We start from the raw sequence: 24334 nt of genomic DNA on the forward strand, positions 1-24334 counted from the left end.
GGCACTGAAGTTCAAATGAGTGGCATAAAGGATCTCCTTAATGAAATAATAATAAAGAGCCAGTGAGATAGCTCCATGGACTAAGCACCTGCTTAGACAAGTGCAGGGACTGGGGTACAATCGATGGCACCACATGCCACCCCAGCCTCGCCCTCAGGTGCACTGGGACAAGCTTTAAGTCCCGGCGTGGTGGCACATGCTTGTGTTCCCAGAGCTGAGAGGGATCACAGCTGGGAGGCTGAAAACAGGAGGAGCCCTATGAGTCCAAGCTGCGCTGTGAGACCCTGTACCAAATACATAAATAATAATAATAAATAATAACAGAAAACTTTCTAGATCTTGATGCCGATACAGACATCCAGCTATCGGGCACTTAGAACTCCGGACAGGCACCGCCGGAAAAGAACCTCACTGTGTCATATTACAGTTAAAATGGCAGGAACGCAGAACAAGGAAGGCATCTTGAGTGCTGAGGAGCAAAACACCGGGCCACTTACAGAGGGAGGCTCCACAGAATGACGCGAGACTTCTGTGTAGAAACCAGGAGCCAGGGCGCCTGCCCCTCAGCTCAGTTCTTTAAGCGGCTGCTCCAACAAAGCAGTCAGGCTCAGGTTGCTGTGGTTCGATCCCCACAACTCCAGCCAGCCAAACCTGCCCTGAAGGCATTCGGGGCCAAAAAAAAAGAAACCAGGAGCCCGCAGAGCATGGGATATGTATTTCAAGCCCAGAGCTAAAGTAACTGCCAACCTAGGCTCACTGTATCCAGCAGAGCTATCCTTAAAAAGTGAAGAACTAAAAGCCTTCCAAGATAAGGATAAACTTTTTTTGTTTTTTTTTTTTAAATGGCAGAAGTGGTTTGTTTTGTTTTGTTTTGTTTTGTTTTGTTTTTTTTGCTCTGAATGCCTTCAAGGCATGACTGGCTGGCTTGTGTTGTGGGGATCGAACCACAGCAACCTAAGCCTGACTGCTTTGTTGAAGCAGCCACTTAAAGAACTGAGCTAAGGGGCAGGCCCCCGATAAGGATAAACTTAAAAAATAAAAAATATATAACCACTTAGGCCACATTGCAGAAGATACTGAAAGAAATCCTGCACAGAAAAGGGGAAGGGTAGACAAGCTATTGAGAATTAGGAGTCAAATGTTAGGTTATCTATACCATTCTGTTATAGTTCTGAGTGTAAATGTCTTAATTTTCTAATGAAAAGACATACTTGCAGGTTGAGTTACAAACAAGATCCAATTCTTTGCTATCATAAGGAACTACCTCGGGGCCAGCGAGATAGCTCAGCGAACTAAAGTACCTGCTTAAGCAAGCTTAGGCATGCACTGGGACTGCAATTTGATCCCCGGCACCACATGCTGCGCCAGCCCTGCCCCCGGGTGCACTGAGCCAGCCAGAGTCTGGGCGTGGTGGCTCACACCTGTAATCCCAGCGCTGGGGAGGCTGAAAGCAGGAGGATCACCACGAGTCCAAGCTGCATAGTGAGACCCTGCAACAACCAAATACATTTAAAATTAAAAAAAAAAAAATACCTCGGGCTGGGGAGATAGCTCAGCAGTCTAAGCACCTGCCTGTCAGGCACAAGGAGCCAGGTTCAATCTCCAGTACCACATGCGGTGCCAGCCACCAAAACCAGGCATTGTGGCACACACCTGTAATCCCAGCACTGGGGAGGCTGAGGCAGGAGGATCACTACGAGTCCGAGGTATGTAGCATACCTTGTACCAAATAAATGATAAATAATTAATAAATAAATGATTTTTAAAAGACTTTTTTGTGTTTTGATAAATAAAATGAAATGACTCAAGCGCAGACATGCACAGACAAAGTGAGAGGCCATCAGCTGAAGCAGGGCCACCAAGCTGAGGCAGGGCCACCAAGCTGAGGCAGGGCCATCAGCTAAGGCAGGGCCGCCACATACTGGTAGAGGGAACAGTCTCCAAGCAGACAAAAGCAGCGTGGGTACGTAAAGTGTCCCACACACTGGTGTGCTTGATTTCAAAAAACACGTGTCACCTGACATAAGTGGACACACAGGACCCAATACAAGAATACTGGGTGACTTGGGTACTCCCGTGTCGCCAATAGATAGGTAATGTAAACCAAAAAAAAAAAAAAAAAAAAATCAGTGAAGAAACATCAGCATTAAGCTGCAGCAGTCAAAGAGGCTCAATAGGCTTCTCCATATCAAGCAACTACAGAATACACATTTTCTCAGCAGCTCATGTTTGAATGTTCCCAAAACCAGATCATATTCTAGGCCAAAAAGCAAACTTCAACAAACACAAAAAATTGAAATAATTTTTTGCCTCTTACTATTTTGTAACGTAATGAAAATAAAAATAGAAATCAATAGTAGAGACTACAGAATGCATATAATCACACGGAAATGAAATAATATACTTTTGAATGATGATTGAAATCAGGGAGGAAAGGGCCAGCCAGATGGCTCAGCCTAGGCAGACGCAGGGACTGGGGTTCGAACCTGGCCATGCTGGCCCCAGCCCCAGGGCACACTGAGACTGTGATTGAGACTGGGCGTGGTGGCACATGCCTATAATCCCAGTGCTTGGAAGGCTGAAAACAGGAGGATCACTATGAGTCTGATCTGTGTAGCGAGACCCTGTACTACATGCATTTAAAAAAAAAAATCGGAGAAAATTTTAACCTTCCTAGAATAAAATGGAAACAGCTTAACATTCTTTAGGATAGAGCAGAGGCAATTCTAAGAGAAAATTATAGCTATACGTGCCTATATTAAAAATAATTAGGTCTCAGATAAGTAACAGATCATCTGAAAGTCTTATAAAAAGAACAAACCAAGACAAACTAGTAAAAGGAAAAAAAATTTTAAAAATGAGAGCTGGAATTAGATAAAGACTAAGGGAACAACACACAGGATCTGTGAAGCAAAAAGTTAGTTTTTGAAACACAATTGTGAACCCACTAGCCAGCCTAACCAAATAGAAGGGAAGATCTAAATCATCAGAGGTATCATCAGAGGTGAGCAAGAGGATGTTACAACAGACGTATTGACACCACTGAAATCCTGAGGATTTTTAGGAGCTGCTTTGAAAACCTGTGTTCTAAGAAATTGGAAAAACCAGAATAGATAAATTTCTAGACACATGACCTGCCAAAACTGAACCAAGAGGATTTTAAAACCCAAAAAAAATCAGTAACAAGCAATGAAAAAGAACATCAGTACTCCTCAAACTACTCCATGAAATAGAAAATGAAGAAATGTGGTCAAACTCACCATCACACAGATATCCACCAGACAACAAAAAAAGACGGCTATAAACCAGTAACGATGATGCACAGAGATGTAAAACTCCTTAATAAAATACAAGCTGAGTCAACACCAAGAAGATCGTACGCCGTGGTCAAGTTGGTTTCAGAACAGTGCTGCAGGGCTGGGTCAGGGGCCACGCTCCATCCGTGTAACCGGGGAGAGCGACTGCATGACTCATTTGAGGTGGAGCAGCCTTTGGGAAAAATCTGCACCCCTCGATTACACAAGCCCTAAAAAAGCTCGGTGACTCGTGAAGGACCGTCTCGGTGTACAGCAAACTCACAGCCAGAAAAAAAAAAAAAAAAAAAAACTCACAGCCAGCATCAGTTTAATGGAAAAGATGTCCACTCTCAGTGCTTCAATCAAGTTTTGAAGTTTTAGAGCAAGCGGGGGAGGAGAAGTGAAAGGGCGCAAATCAAGTCAAGTTTCTGCGCAGCTAATGTGGGCTGCGCCTTGAGGACTAAAACCCTTGTCAGAGTTTCAGAGCTGATACAGTCCGCAGGGTGGTGGGATATAGAGTCAGTACTGAAAAGCGAATCACTTCTCATTGCAATGATGGACCAGCTGAGAAAGAAGTAGCAGCTTTGAGAAGGGAGAGGGACACAGGAAGAGAGAGAGGGACAACTACGGATCAGTCTAACGAGGGAGATGGAAGACTACACAGTGAAAATGTCAGCTAATTAAGAAAAAATTGGCATAGAAAATGAAAAGACCTTCCAAGTTCATGGACTGGAAGAATTAACATTGTTAAATCAGCCAAATTAGGAAAAGTGAACTACAGATTCAACACAGTCTCCACCAAAATGCCAAGGCCATTCTTCATACAACTAGGAAAAATCTAAAGTCAATGCGAGTTTCCAAACACAAAAGAACCAAAACCATTAAAGTAATCTTAAGCTAAATGAATAAGGTTAGAGACATCATAATACCTGATTTTAAATTATACCACAAAGCTGTAGTAATAAAAATAGTACAGTACTGGCACAGCAGTGGGCGGGTAGACTGACAGCAGAGCAGAGGGCACAGGAACGTGTGTGTGCAGCGCGAGTCAGCTGGCTTTGTGGGCCGAGGAAGCAGAATGCGCGTTGGAGAACAGATATCCCCTCTGACAAAACGTGCTGAGAAAACTGGGCATGTACAGAAAACTTCCTGAATAGGACTCCAATAGCATAGGAAATAATGGCAAGAATCAACAAATGAGACATCAAATTAAAATATTTCTGCATATTAAGGGAAACAGTAGACACAGCTTGAAAAATGAGAGAAAATCTTTGCCCACTGCTCTCCTAACAATAGCTGCAATAAAGTACTCAAAAAAATGTGTACCAAAAAAATAAAATAGTACAATGAATAAATGGGCAGATGAACAGATTTCTCAAAAGACGTAGGGCAGATGGCCAGTATGTACATGAAAGTGTCCAACATAGTAGCCACTGGAGAAAGGCCAAACCGCGTGGAGATTCAGTCTCACCGTAGTCAGTAGCTGTCATCAAGAATACAGAAACGCAGGGGAAGGTGCAGGGAAAAAGAACCCACTACGCGGCTGGAGGGATGAACAGTAGTGCGGCCACTGCGGAAATCCAAAACTGAAAATCGAGGTACCATTCCGGTCAGCCGGCCCTCTCTGATGTCAGCCCAAAGAAACTGAAGTGGGCGTGCTGCGGGGAGCCCTGCATACACCCATGTTTACTTGGCAAAGTTCACAGTGGCCAAGGTACAGAACCAGTGTAGATGGCATCAGCAGACGAGCGGATAGAGAAAATGAACACACACAGCAGAGTACCGTGAAGGGGCTTTTGTCATTTGCAAGAAAATGAGTAGATCGCATGTTCCCCCAATATGTGGAATCTAAAAAAGATTGCATGGAAACAGAAAAGAGATTATTGCCAGGCAAAAGTAAGGGACCAGGAGGAGGGGGCAGGTAGCAGGGGGATGCGATCAGACTGTACACCTTGAAATTCCCTTAGAATGTAGAACTAGGCAGGGAGGGACAGGGCCGAGGGAGGGTGAAAATGCTCAGAGTTACGCTGCGCATGTGTGTGAAGCTGCCGCAGTGACGGCCGTTAACGTATGTAACCAGAATACACTAAACAGAAAGATGCAAAATGGCTGGCGAGATAGCTCAGCGGTCCAAAGCGCCTGCTGAGGCAAGCGCAGGGACCACGGCGCGATCCCCGGCACCGCGTGCCGGGCCAGCCCCAGCCACAAAAAGTAAAAAAGAAAGATGTGAAACAAAAAAGGAAAACTGTTGGATGAAATAGCCATTCAAAGAACATTTATTGAGATTGATGGTGTGCAGCCGCGTTGCGCTGGTGACCGGAGGTGCTCGCGAGACACGACCTCACGCTGCCCTCACTGCGCAGGTAGGAGTAATGGATAGTGGCTTTTGAGAAACTGATTGTGCCCTCACGTTACCTAGTATTTAAACAGTTTAATATTTGTGCATTAGTGAATGTTCTTATAAACTGGTGATCTAGTGATTACACTTTAGAAATTTTGGGCCCAGGAGCATAGCGCCTGCCTGGCAATCATAAGGTCCTGAGTTGATCCCTGGTACAAAAAGCAAAAAAAGAGAAATTTGTTTGCTAGTAAAAAGATATTAACCATGTTCACCTTTATTGAATTTCTAGAAATCTTTATTTTAAAAAAGTTATAAATTGTAAAGCACAAGTAGCAGCAGAGGCCCTCGTACCTGGCGTCTGTGAAGTCTGTTTCTGTCCTGTCGTTTCCTTTAGTCTTGAAGTATGCGGGCCATCCTCCCTTTGAACACTCCCCCATTAGATTTTGTGCTCAAAATGGAGACTTCGTCATCCTGGATTCTAGCTGGTCCAGCTACGTGAACCCCTGGAGCCGCAAGGTTTCTTTTATCATCGGTCGGCATAAAGTACGAACGTGAGTTGGTCAACTTGAACATCTAAAAATGTTTTTATCAAAGAATCCTTTGTTTATTGCCTGCTCCTTGAAGCAAATGACAGATGAACTGAATAAAAGCATAGATTTTCCTTCAGTGCTTTTGGAAAAGTTTGGCCTTAAGAATCAAGGGCCTTGCACCTAAACCCATGATGTCAGGCTTAAAGTAGCTCAGGCAGTCATCATGTGAGCTGTGGTGTATTTGTTTAGCGTGTTATTGGCCACAAATGTTTGTCGGTTTTGTACCTGAGATGTAAAACATTTCACACGTTACGTGTAAAAGGCAGCATACAGAGTTTCCTGTATCTCTTGTTATAATTAGATTTGACACATACACGCAAACTGCAGTAGGGAAAGGAACAATGGAAGGGAATAAAACATGCTGTGGTTCTCTCTGGGTAGTGGGACTATAACGATGTTTTTTCTGTGTTTTAAGGTCTCTTTAATCATATAAACCTTTTATATCCACCTATCGTCAAATTGTACTTGTGCTTATTAGTAGAGCTTTGGCTTTAAGGTTGTATTGTATGTTCTTCCTTCCTTCCTTCCTTCCTCCTGGCTAGCGTGTTTGCTGCAGCTGGAGGATTGTGTTTCCTGTCCACGTGCCAGTCGGGTCAGCTGGCCTAGAGCCAGCCTGCGCCTCGGCCTCGGCCTCCGGGCCTTGAGTTTCTGGTCCTCTTTAACTGACCTGTAGGTTCTCCTCTTGTCTGTAGCTTTCTCTCTGATTTTTTTTTTTTTTTTTTTGCATTTTTAAAAAATTATACTTTTCAATGTCATGCTTAGATTGAGAAATTATGGTTTTTAGATTTTGTTTTACAATGTAAACAAAATTAAGACTGATAGTAAAATGTGTTTTACTACCAGTAAAATACATTTTTCTACACCTTTATAGCACAGTAGAGGTAGTATATATTGAAGAGCAAGGGCCTCTTGGTGGCTTTTAGGTCTCTGTACTCCAGGCTGTGGCCTCTGCAGGGCAGGTTTGGAAACTTAATGAAAGAAGTGGGCTCTTTGCTGCCCTAACTTGTGCTAGAAAACTAACTTAATAAGTAAAATGAGAAATAATACTGCCAAGTAGGTGTTACTTGTGTCAGTCAGGGAAGACATTCCCCCACCTGACCCCCAGCAGGAAAACCTATCCGGAAAGGAAAAGAGCCAGATGGTTGCTTGGTGTGAGTGCAGGGGCCCGCGGGAATGGGGTTTCCTTCAAAGCTCCCTCCTGGGGGTTGTTGAAGGGTCTCTGTCCTGTGCTCCAGGCTAGGCACAGAACCCCCATTTACCGCATTGTCCTCTCAGCTCTTTAAGTGTGTATGAAGCCGCCTAACATACTGTGAATACGCAAAATGTTGTAATTCTTTAGATTTCCCCACTCTACCTCTTGATATCTATGATTATGTGAGAACGTGAAAGAAGATATTAATCTCTTATAAAGCAATAGTTGTCCATTTATTTTTTTATACATTTATTACCTCCAGTGTCTCTGGGTTGCCTTCCCTGCTAAGACAGTATGTCAGACCTTGAGACTGAGAAGGTAAAACATTCTCTAACCTTCATGGAGTTCACAGTAAATTACATATGATGCCATCCCGTGCAGCTGGAGTTGGGGACAGTGTGACATGGCGAATGGGAAGGGAGGACTAAGGCCATCTTCCTTCTTCCTCCTCCTGGTTTCCTTTACATACTCAGCAGCCTAAGTGCTGCATGGCATTATTGCTACTGTGTGACGTCTCTCCACTGCCTGCAGGTTAATCAGTGCAATTAAAAATATAGGGTGATTTCATAGCAGCTTTCACAGCTAGGAATATCTGAACCTCATGGGATAAAACAGCAGCTTTGTTTGCATTTCAGGATTTCTCTCAAAGGACAAACCCAGAGACATGAGATGGCTAAGCTCGCAGCACGCAGGCAGCGTCTGCGCCATGACTCAGATGGCCTTTTGATTCTAGACCGCCGATCATTCATGAACGTATTCTTTTTATGGCTTTTTGTCTTTCTGAGTCGGGGTTTTGCTGAATAGTTTAGGCTGGCGTCCAACCCTCAGCAGTCCTCCTGCCTCGGCCTCCCAAGTGCTGGGATTACAGGAATGCACCACCGCGCCCAGCTACACATGTGTTCTTTTAATATATATTTACTAGGCAGCTGCATGGGTCAGGAACTGCTTGCCACTGGAGACACAGGAGTGAAGAAATCAGAAGCCCAGCCTTGGAGAGCTTGTGTGGCAGTGGGAGGCAGGCAGCGACAGGCGACTGGCAGGCAGCTGTGTAAGCTGCCGGTGTGTCCACTTGGGAGGCCGGGTGCACCTGCAGTTCACACACCAGGCGCCTGTGCAGCGCAGAAGATTCTGACTGGTTCCCACTCCGGTCGAGGTGGCGTAGGGCACAGAAGCAGTAGGCAGCTGCCAGTGTCGGGCGACAAGCCCTCAAGTGACAATCTCCAGTTGCAGAGCTGTTGCTGACTGCTTTCATGTCACTGTCGGTAGCCTGTGATTTTCTGGTACTCATTTCCGTCTTAGGGCAGTGTTTCCGGTCCTAGGTCAGTGAATGCTAAGTTGTGAGAGACAGCGGGCTGGCATCACGGAGAGATGCAAGTCCGGGCCGGGGCCAGGTGTGCTTCAGCCCCTGGCTCTCCTGCTCTTGGTTCTGTAAGCTGGGACCAGTTCTTAGTTGCTCTGATCTTGTCACCTTCATTTTTTATTTTGCAGGGCTAAGGATAGCGCGACAAAAAGCGCTCTGCCCGAGCCAGTCTCCTCTGCCCTCCTGGCTCTCAAATGTCAGGGACAGCTGCTGCTCCATAGGGATCAGGGAGGGGCTGGGGCACGGGCTGCTGCATCGGGATTGCTCTGTCGCGGCCCTGAGAGGCAGGGCGGTGGGCTGGGCAGGCTGAGCTTCACGCTGCCAGCTCCCCCAGCCAGGTGAGTGGAGAAGGCTGCGGCTCCTGCGAGGAGCTGGTGTCTGTGCCGCACTTGCCTTGGATGTTTGAAGAGTGCAAGCGTGTTATTTTGTTACGTTACAAAAGCTAGTACGGTCCTCACAAAAGAAGGTCCTAGATACATGTCAGCTGTTTCTTTGCTATCCTCTGTTGGTGTGTCTACCATTTGCGATATTTGGGTAGCAGATTCTCAACACCCCAAAATCTGTATGTCGTTGAGATTGAAGGTAGGGTTGCAACAGCTGCATTTGCACAGCGAGGCAGGTTGAGTCATGTTTGTTGGAGAGCACCAGTCATTAAATGCTGTTCTGCATGCTTGAGGTTTTAGGATTTCTACAGAATATTGCCTCGCTTTAATGTCAAATTTGAAATCAGTCATTATTGAAGGTATTTTGGAGGCTGTCGCTGACTTTACATTCGTGCATGTGTCGTGCTGAAACGACGGCAGAGAGATGGCTGCGTGGAGGAGCCGGGAGGGCTCACGAGTCCTTCGTTTGTCTTTGCATTTCCTGCGTGTTCATGAGGAGAAGTTTGCCTCTGTATTTTCTGTATTTGGAGTGAAAGGGTTGCCTTGAAGAGCATAGATTTAGTCTTTGAATAGCCTATTAAAATCCCACTGGCCTTCATTGTGAGTAAATTTCAAATTGCTTGACACAGTCTTTTACTTGGTGATTTGCTTTGTTTTGTTTCGCGTGGCATTTATAGGAGTCCACTAAATGAGGATGTTTTTGCGGCCAGAATAAAAAAGATGAACAATAATGAAAAAGACATAACAGAGTTACAAGAACAGATTCACAAACTTCTCTTGCAGGTAAAGTGAGAGCTTTTTTAAAAAACTCAAAATTCTAATAATTATGTTTCCTGTGAACTCTCAGGCTCAGTAAAGTCCCTTCAAAAGAATAAACTGTAAGCAGAGGTAAATCTTCACCTTTGCATTTCAGAAATCTTCTGTCTTTCTTTTTTTGTGTTTAAATGAAATGCTATTAATTTTTTGTTCCTTATTCTGTATAAACACACAGGATATTTTTGGAAGAATTTATTTCCAAGTAGGACAGAACTCTTATCTGAAAGAATTCTTCTAGTTCAAACATTTCATTGTGTTTAACCTCTGGACTTTGGCTTCCATATTTATGTTAACAATTCCAACTTTTAACAGGAGAAGAGAGAGGTATTGAGTTTCAGAATTACTATAAGGTAAGAGTAGGAAAAAAAAACACATTGAAAAGAAACACTATATCAAAGATGGTTTCTACTAAATAAAATTAAGCATGTCATAGAATACCTTCTCAGGGATTTTCAAAATGTCTTATAAAGTTTATAATTAATTATTTATTTATTTTTGTGGTACTGGGGATTGAACTCAGGACCCTGCACTTGCCAGGCAAATGCTTATTCTACTGAGCTATCTCCCCAGTCCAAGTCTCTGTAATTTATGAACTCTATAAAAATTGTTGAAAAAATATGGTATATAGTTCATTCTATCAATTCTTTTTAATTTCTTAAAATCTTTTATTTATTTGATACAGGGTCTCACTGCAGAGCTTGAACTCATAGTGAGCCTCCTGTCTCAGCCTCCCCAGCACTGGGATTATAGGCTTGCACCTCCACACCCAGTTTCAGTGGCCGGCACAGCATGTGGTACCAGGTGATTGAACCTGGGCCCTTGCGCTTGCCAGGCAGGTGCTTAGACCACTGAGCTATCTCCCTGGCCCCATTCTATCAATTCTTTTTTTTTTTTTTTTTTTTTGCGGTACCGGGGATTGAACTCAGGACCCTGTGCTTGCCAGGCAAGAGATTCTACTGAGCTGTCTCCCTGGCCTGATTCTGTCAATTCTTAACCCAGGCAGCTAGCATTTATTTTCATGTCTTTAAAATTGACACTGTGGCACTCAGTAATGTGTTGTGCCAAAGTACCGCCAAGACTAGAAAACAAGACTTTGCCCTTGGGACGCGGCCACGATTGTCTGTAACCCCAGCCTCAGGACTAGGAGCACCAGCTCCACACCTGCAGAGCTGAGTACTTTAGAACCTGGCATGTTTGCGTCCTGAGTTTTGGTGAGCAGAGAGGTGCCAAGTGCACACTGCCGCCATTTCACTAACCGTAACTGAGCTTGGCTTCTCTGCTCACAGCCGGTTCATGGGAGCGGGTACGGCAGCGGGTACGGCAGCCTGGGCAGCAGTGGGTCGCAGGAGCAGCAGGTCAGCGTGACCTCATCCAGCGAGTGCAGCGGGCACTGTGTGGAGGGCACACGCAAGGAGCCGGTGCGTGGCAGCGGGGGGAAGCTCGGCCTGTACGCTGGTGCAGTCCTGCGCCAAGGACCTCTTGGGGTGTTTTTGACTCAGATCTGTTCTCTGACAGGAAGCACTCAAATCCCTTCTGGTTTGGACAAATGTCTGTGGAAAGCAAGTGTCACCTTCGGGTTAATTGTATGCTGGCTAAATTGGCATCTTCCCGAATTCCTAAAGTGTATCAACGAACTTGGCACAGTGAGAAGCTAAATTGAAGCGATATTTTGCTTTTGTCCTATTTCTTTAGAGAACCAGAAGTTAGAAGTATTTTTTAATCTTTTAGTGCATGTTCTTACCTTTTTTTTTTTTTTTTGTCCGGGGGATTGAACTCAGGACCTTGCGCTTGCCAGGCAGATGCATATGTTGCTGAGCTATCTCCCTAGCATTCTTACCATTTTTGAAACTTGTTTTATCATTCTTTCCCCTAAGATGACCTTGCAGCAGGTCTACGCCAGTGTAAACAAAATTAAGAATCTGGGCCAGCAGCTGTACATTGAGTCGAGGACCAGGTCGCCGGCCAAGCCGATGCGGGAGGCGGGAGGCGCGCACAGAGCCGTCGGGCGGGGGTGAGTCGGCTCGCGAGGCCTGCTCCACCTGCACTGGTGCGCACGCGGGAAGCCCAGCCCTGCGCGGCTGCTCTGCGTCTTGATTGTAGCCAAGCAGAGCTGGCGGTGTTAGGGTGGCAGCAGAAGCGGCTGCTCTGACAGCTGAGTGGTGTTAGAGGGTACTTACGGTGTGCTTTACTGAGGAAAGAGCCTTTACCGTGATTCTGGCAAGTTCACAGAGTTCCTCCCAAGAGTCAAGTTTAGAATACATTTCCGGTGATGATACATAGTAAAGCAACAATCTCTTTTTCATTTCAAACAAATGGAGACGAGTGAAAAATGTCGGTCCTTTTTTCCTCGATGCATGCTTACCCAAATGTGAGGTAAAGACCGGGCCAGAAGAGTTGGGCCAGCTCAGCCAGGCAGCTCTTTTGTGGATGTGTGGTACTGGCAGTGCAGCCCCGGGGCACGCCTGAGCTACATCTTCCTATTTTTTGAGACAGGTTTTAAGGTGCCTCCAGCTTAGTCTTTTAGCCTCGGCCCCCAGGTGCTGATATTACCTGCATGTGCCTCCATGCCCAGCAAGGTGGCGTTCTTTTGAAAAGCTAACCTAATACACTGCAGAGCAAAGTTCTGTAATACAGAGTTCTATTACATAACATGAAACTCGATACTGTAACAGTTTCTCTTTTCAGCTTGGTAGGAAGCTTGGCTTTCCATTCAGACTGGATGGACTTTTGAGTTTAACTTACTTCCATCCTGCTGCCCATAACTTTAACCATTTCCTCTGTTAAACAGTTAATACAGTTTTGGGGAACTCAGTTGCGATCGGTCTCTGTCTTGTGGCAAGTGCGCAGTAGAGATGACATTTTCTTTGGAAGGCCAGTACCGACCGCAGCTAGGAGCAGTGGTAGTAGCTGTGCTTTTTAAGCCCTGATACAGTGTACCCTGACGCATCCCGTGCGGTCCCTAGGTGATGTCACTGACAGCCATCTTGGTCGCATTGAGCTTCTGATTGCTGAGACTGAAATTCACGGACGACGGGAGTACCGGAGTTGATTTTTCCCTGTGCTGGAGGCTGGGACCCAAGGTCAAGGTGTGGCCCCACCTGGGGAGGCCCGTGTCTCCTCTGTGATGTCAGGGCCTTGAACGTTGTGTCCTGCAGGAGGAGGGCTGCTGTGTCCCCACATGGCAGCAGGGTGGAGAGGTAGAAGGGGATCAAGCAAGCTTCCTGGCAGCCCCCCTTTCTTTCTACAGATGGCCCTTCTTGTGTTGTGCAGACTTGGGGTGGGAGAGTGTGCATGCACGTGTGTGCGTTGCTGGGCTCCAGCCCTGGGCCTTCTCTCTGAACCATCCCCTAGCGCGTCTTAAGCCTCACGCTGAGGCGGGTCTTCAGGAAGAAGTGTCCGCTGTGCCTGTGCAACTTGATCACCTCCCGAGGATGTCGGCTCTCACCGTGGTCCCGCTGGGGTTTAAATTTCAAATCACGAATCTTCGCAGGACACGTGTGTACAGGCCGTGGGACTCCTCCAAGCCCCATCCGTTAGTCCTCAGCCTTCTGAAAGTCCTGTCCTTTAGTTTCTGCTTTTCACCTTGGTAGGAAGTTTGTTGTTCCACTCATTTCTTCTGCTGTTAGACATAAGGGTGTGGGCTAGGAATACAAATTGCCTGGGCACCATGGCACACACCTGAAATCCTAACACTTGGGAGGCTGAGGCAGGAGGATCACCCTGAGTTCAAGGGCTACATATGAGTTCAAGGCCAGCCTGCACTATGTAGTGAGACCTGTCTCAAAAAAAAAAAGCAAAGTTTGTCCCTTGAAGCTAGCATATTCCTTCAGCGCAAAAGACTTCATCTGTCTTAAATATTATTATCCTGAATCCCAGCAGAGAAGCTTCTTCGGAAGTCTTAAAGTTAAAATGTCCACATGTTTTCCCATTGTGTGGTTCCGTCGGTCCTGTCCTCTCCGGCCTTGATCCAGAACTTGCTATGAGCGTCGCAGTTTTGATTCTGACCTCTGTGTTTCACTGCAGAGTAGCCTTCGTTCTCACTTCCCAGGACGTGGTGTCTGCAAGAACCCATTTTAAAAATAAAAACAGGCTAAAGACAAAAGTCTTGAAAAATAGGCCATGGTAACATGAGCCAGCAGAAAGCCGTGTTCAGATCAAGAGTCCGTGGAACACCTGCACAGTCATCTGTCCGGGCCGTAGTGTGGACCACAGCATTTTCAAAGCAGGGACATACTACAGAGCACGTTCTCATACTATCCAGAAGTCCAGGGCAGATGGATCTAGAAAACCCCCAAATGCTTCGAAATGTACAAACCCACGGGTCTGACACTACCAGATTCTCTCAGGTGACGCGAGGTGGATGACATCGGCCTTGTGATACAGGACCATCTAGCAGTGATGCGGGGGGCTCAGCGCGCGGCTGGTCTGCCGCTGCTGCTGGTCCTGGGTCACGGAGCCTTGCTGATGTGTGGCCACGAGACATAAAGCGATCGATCGTTTCCCTCCCCAGGGTAGGGCCCTTTACATCCAAGATGACTTCTCAGTCACGTTGGCTGCAGGTCCATGTCCTTGCTTTGAGGAAGGACACGCCTTGCAGGCTCGCTAGCATTGACCTTCCTGAGAGCAACAGCCCCGGGCACCGGCCACCTCTCCCCGCATCTGACGCGGTCACCCCCTCCTGGAACTTGGCTCCATTCTTAGGCACCTTAGGCAGGATTTTCTTAGATCCCTGACTGTTTCTCTGTCTGCCTTTCTGGCTCATTCTTCTTTCACAGGAATTTTGAATTGTCTGGCACCAGGGCCTAGAGGCCTTTTTTCTTGTCTGTACCAGTGACAGCAGTGACTGCCGGTAGCTGTACTTGGCAATTTTAATCAGATTAAATACAAATATAGTGAGAATATTTTTATTCTTCAGTTGCTCTGGCTACACTTCAAGTGCTTAATAGCTGTATGGTGGTAGCGGCTATCAAATCGAACAGCGCAAATAAAGGACAATGCCAGTGTCGCCATATGTTGCACTCGGGTAATGCTGTGTGCGTCCCGGTACCCGAGATGTGCACACTATCTCGTCATCTGGTTCTGCGTGGTGCTGGGAATGATCCCTTGCTAGGCATTTGCTGATGAGTCATAGCGTAGCCTCCAGTGTAGGTGTACAGACCAGGGGGAGGTGGCATCTGCTGGACTTGGGAAGTCCCTATCAGCCTGCTGTCTGACATTGTCACTGATAACCCTTGCCCAGAACATGTGCTGCTCTCATTTTGTAAGCACCGATGTGACTGTCCGTGTGCTGTGCACCTCACTGAGTCCACATCGTTATGTGTTGTGTCTCTCTGCATCGGTGCAGTTACACCTGAGCTCCCGTGTGACAGTCACGCAGCCTGTTAATGTACATGCCGTCAAGTACTGTGGCTTAATTTTGCTGACTTTTTTTTTAGCTATATGCTGAGTATTTTAATTGTTCATCCTTTGATTCGCTTTCAGGTAAGCACAAGGCCTTTTCTTCCTTTCAGATGCTGAACAATAAAAACTTAACCACTGAGTCCTGCGAGGATTTGAGGAAAGACCAGCATAGCCCATCTTATCAACAGATAAATTGTATTGATAGTGTCATCAGGTATGAGACAAAGTTATAGTAATTGTTTTTCCCAAGAGTATATGTGTATGTGGAGCTGTTGTGTAATTTAAAGAGCTGTTTGGTCTTGATTTTATACTGTAAATTAATACTTAGAGAATGCTTACTGCATGCGGCTTGCCGTGCACTGGCCACTACGGAGGGTACAGAGAAATCCCAAGATGCACCCCTTCCTGGGGAGCTGGGGGAGCCGAACCTAGTGTATGGCTGTTACGAGGTGTAAGATGCGAGGGCCAATTCCAGGCCATGCCAAGGCACATCAGAGCCCGGTGACCCACACTGAGGTCCCAGGCTGTGAATGAGAAAGCACGGAGCATCCCGGCAGAAGCGGCAGGGAGAGCAGAGAAGCGGGAAGTCGCACGGCCGGGACCCACAGGAAGCTGAGGCCCGCTCTCTTGCGCAGGTATCTGAAGAGCTGCAGTGTCCCAGCTCTGAAAAGGAAGTGTGTCTCGTGTACAAACACGGCTTCTTCATCCTCGGAGGAGGACAGGCAGCGCCACAGCACAGGCGGTGCCCAGGCTCTGCAGGGTGACAGCAGTGCTTTCCTAGGAGGTGAGAGTTCATCCCCCCCTCCACGCCCCGTCTTCTGTGATTTCATAGTAATCCCAGAATCCTGCTTTTACATTACTGTGTTATGGCTAGTCGGCTTTAATTTGTGAGAGAACAACCTCTGTGAACTGTTCACTTCCTTTAATGTTCTGTTCCTGTTGATAGTTTTCTTTTCACTTTCATTTCTCTGGTCTCCAGCTGCCACACAGACCCCAGCAATCCCTACTCCAGAAGTGCCAGCGAACGCCCCGTCCACGGATGCCGGGGCGGTGCCGCGCTGAGCCTGCCCCCTGCAGCGCTGAGCTCGGGTGTGAGCTGGTGCAGCTGCAGCAGCACCCTGGTCCACGTCCCTCGCCTGGACTCAGGTACGCCCCTCCGCTTCCCGGGGTCGTGACTCGCTGATTATAAGCGCTCCTCCCTTCTGTGGCTGAGTGGTGCTGGAAAGGCCATGTCTTGGCTTCAGGTTTTAGATGGCGCTCCATAGTTACGTTATTTGTGAATGGGATCAGCGGCCGTGTGTAGAATACTTAGAAGGGACACACCTACTTTACAGCATCCTTACTTGGTGTTCTAGTCTTACTCCTTTTTTTTTTTTTTTTTACTATTTTCTGTCCACTTGACCTTTGATTCCACATAGTGACTTGGTGACAGACCTCTCTGGGGACTGTGGTTGCAAGTGCATCTCATGCTTGTTTGTCCCAGCGTAGCGAAGCAAGGAGGAGTTCTGTGTGCCGGAGGGAACAGGCTTCCTGTGGGGAGCAAGTGGGAACAGGCAGGAGATGGGGCGGGAGGACGGGCTAATGGCGAAAGGAAGCCTTTGAGAAACTGGATCTGGAAGATTTACAATAGAAGCAAGAAGTCAATGTGTGTATACAATTATAGCTATAAAATATGTAGATAAATTTGTATAAAAAATAAAGAGAAATAAAAATTTGTCCTAAGCTGGTGAAGTTCGTTATATTCTAGCAGGTGTAATGGTGTTTGTAAAACTTAGCGAAATCATTTTGAAACTGAAAATCAGTAACTACCAGCGATCAGTAGGAATCCCCGGTGAAAGTGTCTTCTTCCCCCTGGCAGAGTTTGCCGCCCTGCCGTGCGAGCCCGGGGCCCTCAGCACCGCGCCGCGCCGTTGGCGGTGGCGGCCCCAAGGGAGTCCAGGGGCCCGGGGCTCACAACGGCCGCGCTGTCGGCGCACACCCAGAGGGAGGAGCAGGACTACGTGGACCGCTTCCTGGAGCGGCTGCTGTCCCGGCCCTACGGCCGCTGTCTTCAGCGGGAGAGCAGGAGTGAGAAGGGCGGCAACGCAGCGGAGTGCTCCTGCGCGCGAGGTAGGGCGCAGCCCAGTGCTCCTGCGCGCTGTCAGAGCTCACGCAGGTCGAGTCCTCTTTCGGTCACAGCGGGGGCTGGGCGCGGGGACCACACAATGGAGTGCGGTGTCCACCTCCCGGTGCCTGCGTGTGACTGCCAGCACCTCCCTGCAGGAGGACCGTCCCGCTCCCAGTACCTCGCGTAGTGCCGGCGGGTGCTGCACTGAGTCATCCAGGGGTAAATGTGTGTTTAGTGCAGGGAGTTTTTCTGTGCTGAAAGAAAAGCGAGGTCCAGTGGGAGAGGTGCCAGTGGGGAGCAGAGGCTGAACACTGCACTCAGCAGTTTAGGACCTTTATTGGATCCTGGACCTGAGGAAACAATTTTCATAAGAAACTGATTAAGAGAGGTCTGAAATAAACTGCTTAATTTTCACCCTAAATTTGATTTACCTTTTTTGAGCAGCTTGTAGCCGTTACTGTAGTCCAAGGTTTGTTCCCCTGGCGTCTGCTTCTAGTTACCTGGAAGTGGCATTGTTTGGGGGGTTTTAGTGCTCCGCCTTTATCCTTTCAGCGGCTTCCACCTCCAAGCAGAGCAGACCAGCTGGATGCAGGAAAGAGAAGCACAAGCGTCAGAAGCTGCCCACGCCCCTGGGCGGCAGCAGCTCGGACAGCAGCATGAGCCCCCGCAGCCGGGGGTTGCTCCCGGGCACGCAGCCCTGCTGCCCTCCTGCAGGCCCTGCTGCCCGGCCCTCGGGCCTGGCACTGCCCTGCACCACCGTGATGCTTCCCAGCCCAGCCCCACACCTCCTGGCCCTCCCAGCAGTGACCTCCCTGGGAGCACAAAGCACGGAAGCCTGGGGGCCTGCGCCTGTGAGCCTGCCCACGCCTCCCTGGCCCAGCGGCCTGCACACTCTTCCTGCCCCCCCTGCTCCTTCCTTGGACACTTTCATGACCATCCTCCTGCACGCCCCTCCCATCTGTCCTCCTTGGTCACCGTCCTTCTCTCCACATCCTACCTGGGGGGCCTCGGGTGCTTCTGAAATGCCACCTGCAGCATCCCAAGTGGCTGCAAACCTAGAAACACCTTGTTCAGTGGAAAGCCACAGGAGAGAAGAAGACAAATGGGAGGCCTGCAGCGAGGAGCCCCCAAGCGTGAATTCTAGGAGCAGCTCACCGCTGCAGTTAAACCTGCTCCAGGAAGAGATGCCGGAGCCCGGGGCCTCTCGCGACTCAATGAGGAGGGACATTTGCCCAGAGGCCGAAGGTGTAAGTAACGCTTCATGTTAGCACACAGATGGGAAAGTTGTATGTGGATCGCTTATTAGAGCTGGGGGTCCTTTGTGGGAGTGACCCCATCTCAGCTGTGACTGACAGCTTCAGTCTGCATGCTACACAGTGTATCCCCCTGACCTCAGCGCGGAGCGGCAGCGCCCTGCAGGTGTCTGTACATGGCTCCTTCTGCCTTTTAAACTTGACTTCCAGGTGTTAAGCTTAATGTGTTCGCTGGCTCCAGAGAGTATTTTCTTACACCTGCCCTGATGGTTGGGAAAGACAGGCATAAGCCCTGCGGCAGGATAGAAGTTAGTGCTCACATTTTTTTCATGCACTATTATGGACAGTAATTGTGTGTTAAAATGGAGTCACTTTTTGTCATTGTCAGAGGGGAGGCAGTTTATAATGCCCTGTTTCGTATGCCTTTCTTTTTTTTTTTTTTTTGCAGAACCGGGGATTGAACTCATGCCCTTGCACTTGCCAGGGAAGCGCTTATTCCACTGAGCTGTCTCCCCAGCCCTACATGCCATTTTTAAAAAGAAAAACATTTATAAACTTCTCAAAGCCTATCCTCGGGTTTATCTATCAGGTTAATCTTTGGAATCTGACATTTGGGTAATCAGGTATGTAGTGTGAGTGTGAGTACTTACACAGGTTCCCTTCAGTGCTCACATTCAGTGTTCCCTTCAGTGCTTAAGGTATAGATGTTCAAAACATGCCGACTCCCTGTGTGCAGACAGTCCTAAAGAGCAGAGTCAAGGCAGAGCCTGGCCAGGGCGGGAGACACTGGCTGGGTCGCAGCACTTCCAGCTGCTAGGCTGGCTGAGATCGCTGTTGAACCTTTCTCTGCCTTGATCTCCATACTGGAAAAGAGGGGAGAAGACCAGTGCCTGGCTTGTTCCGGGCTGCAGCATCTCCCGCGCGGTGCCAGCCCTGAGAGAGCTGGGACCTCCTGTCATCCGCAGCTGTGTCCGCAGCTTACAGCACAGCACATGTGGGCACATTTGCCAAATGATAAACTAAAGCCCACCCTCGTGTGATGCATGCCGCATAGTAGGTCTCCAGGGCCAGCAGTGCCTTCCTGCAGTAGACGCAGGAGCTTCAGCTGCATCCTTGGGGACAGGCTGGGAGTCCTCCCTTGTCAGCTACAGGTATATGCTATGTTCTGCTCGGCCTGTGAAGCCGGAGCTCTGAAGTCAGCTGCTAGGCTGGGAGTGCTAAACTCCTGTTCTCTTGTCCCTTCTTCCTAGCACTGTGTTAGCAAGAGCAGGGGCCGCAGTGACCTGTCCACGGCATCCATTCCCAAGGCGTCTCTGTCTGGAACAGGATCTGCAGCCTCAGGTAGCGCGTGGCTCAGGAAAGCCCCTCTCCACACCCTGTTGCTGTCACTAACCAAGTGAAGATGTTTTCCTTTTTTTTTTTTTTTTTGTAGGCTATATGGAGATAGATTTACATACAATAAAATTCACCAGTTGTAGATGTAGAAAACAAGAATTCTAACAGGTGTGTAGGTCAGGGTCAGCACCAGCGGTCACTCTAGAACGTACATACCCTTGCCTCTGGAGTTCTTCTGTGACCCTTTATGTCATCTCCTGTCCTGCAAAATACGGATTTGATCTCTTCCACTTTAGTTTTGCTTCTTTCAGTGCATGTAAGTTGAGTTCAGCACAAAGTCCTTTGTGTTGGGGTGCTTTCCACTAGAATAATGCTGTTGACATTCATGTTTACCGTCTAAGGGTCTAATCAGAATGCAGTGACCATTTAAATTGTAACGGTTTCAGGCCGGCCAAATAGCTCAGCGGATTAAAGCACCTCAAGCAAGCTAGGGGCCGGGGGTTTGATCCCTGGGCCTGCTGTGCCAGCCCCACCTCCAGGGTACACTGAGATGGCAATTGAGACTGGGCGTGGTGGCGCGCGCCTGTAATCCCAGCTCTTGGGAGGCTGTAAAGAGGCAGATCACTACTAATCTGATCTAGTAGTGAGACCCTGAACACCCTGCAGACCCTTCCCTAAAATACAAGAATTTTTAAAAATCATACCGGTTTCCCACACTTAAAGACGTGTTGCCGTTGATCCTCTTCTCACTTCAGACACACCCAGTGCTTTCATGCTTGCTGGTTCCCAAAGTCCTTTTTAGTGAGTGTCTTTACAAGGTGTGATCAAAACCAGTGAGTGCTGCTGCCCAGGACACCAGCGGGTGGCAGGCTTCTCACGGGCCATCCAGTGTGTCCTTCCCCACCTTTCTCACTGGATCTGGTACAGTGTGACTTCGGCTCTTCCCCAAAATCAGAACGGCTCTGCAAGGTGAACGTTTTGGACTGATGGAGGACCGCAAGGCAGCCGTGGCTGCGCAGCTGCAGGCAAGAAGGCCCGCGCTCCAGAGCTGCTTCCGCACGTGCGCACAGTGACGCCGCGGTCAGCGTGCCCGGAACGTGCACTGTGCGCCGAGAGCAGCAGCGTGTCTTGTACTGAAACACACTGAAAACTTAAGAGACTCACCTTAGTTTTCTGTCGGAGCTTGTATGTATCGGCAGCTTGTTCCCTTTCACTGACACCCGGAGTGGCAGACGGCACGTGGCTGGCCGTGCACCAGTGCGAGACCGATTGTCTCTGGCCTGGCGCTGTGATCAGCAATGCTGCTGCATACATTGCAGGACGAGGCCTTTCGCGGACTGTGCTTTCAGTTACCCGGCTGAATGCCTGGGGTGAGACAGGCCAGGCAGGAGGTGTGCGGCGCCGCGTAGACGCTGCAGGCTGTTTCCAGAGTTCCTGTGGCCGGCCGAGTGCTGTACCGGGGCGGCTGGTGCTGCGGTGTGCAGGACGAGGGCGGGGTGGGCAGAGGAGCTCCGGCGGGGGTGTTCTAGCTGGCTGTTGGTGCTGGTTGGCAGGAAGCAGCGGCAGCGGCGCGCACCTCACCAGCAGCGACCGTTCTTCCGAGCGCTCTGAGAAGGCGTGGCAGTCTCCAGGTGCACAGCAGGAGGGAGCTCAGCCCCCGCTAGCCGAGGACTCCATCTGGAGGATGATTGAGCAGATGCCTGAACGGGTCCTGATGACTTACCAGGTCCCCGCGAGGTGAGGGAGCATTAAAGACCCTCTGCATACTGTCATGGCTTCCACTGTTTTCTAATAAAAATGATTCTTAAATATATTAGACCTCTGTTAGAAAAGTGTGTCTTAAGATCCACTCCTCAGAAGTCCACAGTGTTGGTTTATTTCCTCTTAATTGCTTAAGGCTGACAGTGGTGGGGCCACGTGCGTCCACATGCTCCTCACCGAGTCTGGAGGGCCAGGGAAGCTCGTCCTTCCCACGGTGCAGGGACTGCAGAGGACAGGCCCTAGGCACATCTAGAGAGCCCGTCTCCTGTCCTCCATTGAAGCACATGGTGGTTTTCACTGAAGTCTGTACCTCACAGTAAGGAGAGCTAGAGCAGGTCACCACCAAGCGGTGCTGCCTATAGATGACTTCAGCGGAGCCCCAGGAAGTTCGGTCTGTGTTTCCAGGGTTAAAGAGGTTGTGCTCAAGGAAGACCTAGCAAAGCTAGAGAGCATGAGACGGCAGCAGCCCCAGTTTTCTCCTCGGCAGAAGGAGGAGCTGGCCAAGATGCACTTGTGGATTCAAGGCCAGAGCATCCCTCAAGAAGCGCACGTGCGGGTAAGCGTGGGAACAGCTGTGTTCATTGGGGCTGCACTGGGCGGGCTGAGTTAAAGCTGTGTCTTGCAGGGTCCTACTGGAAGCTTTAGTCCTTGCAGCTGCCTCTGGTAGGTGCTGTTGTCCCTGCTCTCCTGGAGGAGCAGTGAGGAGAGGCAGGCACATGGTAAGGAAGGCGGGCCCCAGGCTGTGCAGGGCCCGCAGCTCGAGAATATAGGGCTGTTGACAGCAAGTGTCTTTTTTTTTTACACTGCTTGCTGTGTGGAGCAGCATAGATGGCTTATTTTACATCCAGTTGCCTGGGGAGGAGAGGTACAAGAGGTAGGCACTTCAGATACGCATGTTCCAAAAGAATTAAAGTTCTAGCTAAGTGTAGTGGTGCACACCTCTAATCCAGGCGCTCTGAGAGGCTGAGACAGGAGTATTACAAGGTTGATCTCAGCCTGGGTGAATTAGCAACTTAGCAAGACTGTACCTCAAAAAGAAAAAAAATTAAAGGCTGAGGATATAATTCAGTGTAATCTTGGGTTCAATTTCCAGTGCCCCTCCCCCCAATAATAATCTGGAAGATTAAAATAAGCAGCCAAAGCAAGATGCAAAATTCAGGACCTGACTAAGACACCAGAGGAAGTATTCTTACCTAGCAGGAGCTTGGAAGGGGACACGTGGTCTCTTGCAGCCCGAGGCCTCAGAGAGCTCCTCTGTGAGCATTACAGACAGCGAGACCCCGGCCCCCAGCATTTGTGCTGCGTGTGAGTCACGGCAGATGTGTGGAGGTTGTGGTGTGATCTTTTATCGCCTCAGATATCAAGGTGTGGGAGGATGAGGAGTTGAGTTTACAATCTGAATGAAGTTGCAGGGCGGGGTGTAGCTCAGCAGCACAAGTGCCTGACTGGCAAGCCCGAGTCCTGAGCTCACCTCCTGGTACCCAAATAGCACATTGCATATTCCAAAGCACATCACATAAAGCGTGCCGTCCTAAGTAGTTTTAAGTGCACGGTTCAGACATTAAACTCATTCAGATCGCTGTGCTGTGGGCACCATCTGCCTTCTGAACTCTTGGTAGCACACTGGTACTCACTAGCTCAGCAGCTCTGTGCTTCTCTCCCCTTGAGCTCTCTCCCTGGAAGTCTGACTGCCTGGAGCCGGGGTGTGGGTGCTCTGTCCACAGCTGGCTCCTTCGCGGGTCACTGCCTGCTGGTCTGTCTGCCCAGCCTCCCCGTCACCCCCTTTGTGTCTAGGTCTCACTGCCTGCTGGTCTGTCTGCCCAGCCTCCCCGTCACCCCGTGTGTCTAGGTCTCACTGCCTGCTGGTCTGTCTGCCCAGCCTCCCCGTCACCCCCCGTGTGTCTAGGTCTCACTGCCTGCTGGTCTGTCTGCCCAGCCTCCCCGTCACCCTGTGTGTCTAGGTCTGATTCTCTCTCTATAGGTAACATGTGAGTTGCATCATTTTTAAATCACAGGAGGTTTGTGTACTTATTTTTTGGAAAGTTCAACTCATTTATTTTTAAAATGGTTCCTGATCAAGAGGGAAGGGACTTTCACCCTTTTGCTTTCCTCTAAAGCGCCTTTTGTCCCTCATTGCCTGTCTCATTGTCTTCTTTTGTTTGGTTGGGATTTTTTGCAGTGAAATGTTTCCGTTTTCTGCTCATTTCCCGTTAGGTGTATGCTCCAGTCACCTTCTTCTTGGTAACTGTGAGGGTTATATCCAACAGCAGCTTACCTTGGCATGAGAATTGCTTCTTTAGAGCTTCATTCCCGCCTCCTTTCAGGTATTATTACCAAATTAAACCTCAACACATGGATGTCCAAAACACTTAATTGGTCTTGTGTGTTAATCTCTTAAGTAGTGTAGAAAATAAAATGTATAATTAGAAACCAAAGTTACAAAAGTACTACCATTTGGACTGGTAGTTTTCCTGAAATTCATTAGTCTTATGGAAAAAAA

At 48.6% G+C, this 24334-nt stretch overlaps 1 protein-coding gene across 1 annotated transcript in view; it reads left to right on the plus strand.

The window, feature by feature from the left end:
• Per3 (period circadian regulator 3) overlaps positions 1 to 24334 on the plus strand; it is a 40490-nt gene that overhangs the window by 12454 nt on the left and 3702 nt on the right. Inside the window, 15 exon segments of the mRNA XM_023699492.1 lie at positions 6032 to 6188; positions 9840 to 9945; positions 11265 to 11396; positions 11853 to 11951; positions 11953 to 11989; positions 15460 to 15592; positions 16014 to 16138; positions 16358 to 16420; positions 16423 to 16524; positions 16872 to 16889; positions 17239 to 17487; positions 18038 to 18732; positions 19989 to 20079; positions 21627 to 21810; positions 22240 to 22390. Coding sequence (XP_023555260.1) covers positions 6032 to 6188; positions 9840 to 9945; positions 11265 to 11396; positions 11853 to 11951; positions 11953 to 11989; positions 15460 to 15592; positions 16014 to 16138; positions 16358 to 16420; positions 16423 to 16524; positions 16872 to 16889; positions 17239 to 17487; positions 18038 to 18732; positions 19989 to 20079; positions 21627 to 21810; positions 22240 to 22390 — 2342 coding nt within the window.

Source organism: Octodon degus, unplaced genomic scaffold, assembly GCF_000260255.1.
Source record: "Octodon degus isolate 3935 unplaced genomic scaffold, OctDeg1.0 scaffold00113, whole genome shotgun sequence".
NCBI classification, from domain to species: Eukaryota; Metazoa; Chordata; class Mammalia; order Rodentia; family Octodontidae; genus Octodon; species Octodon degus.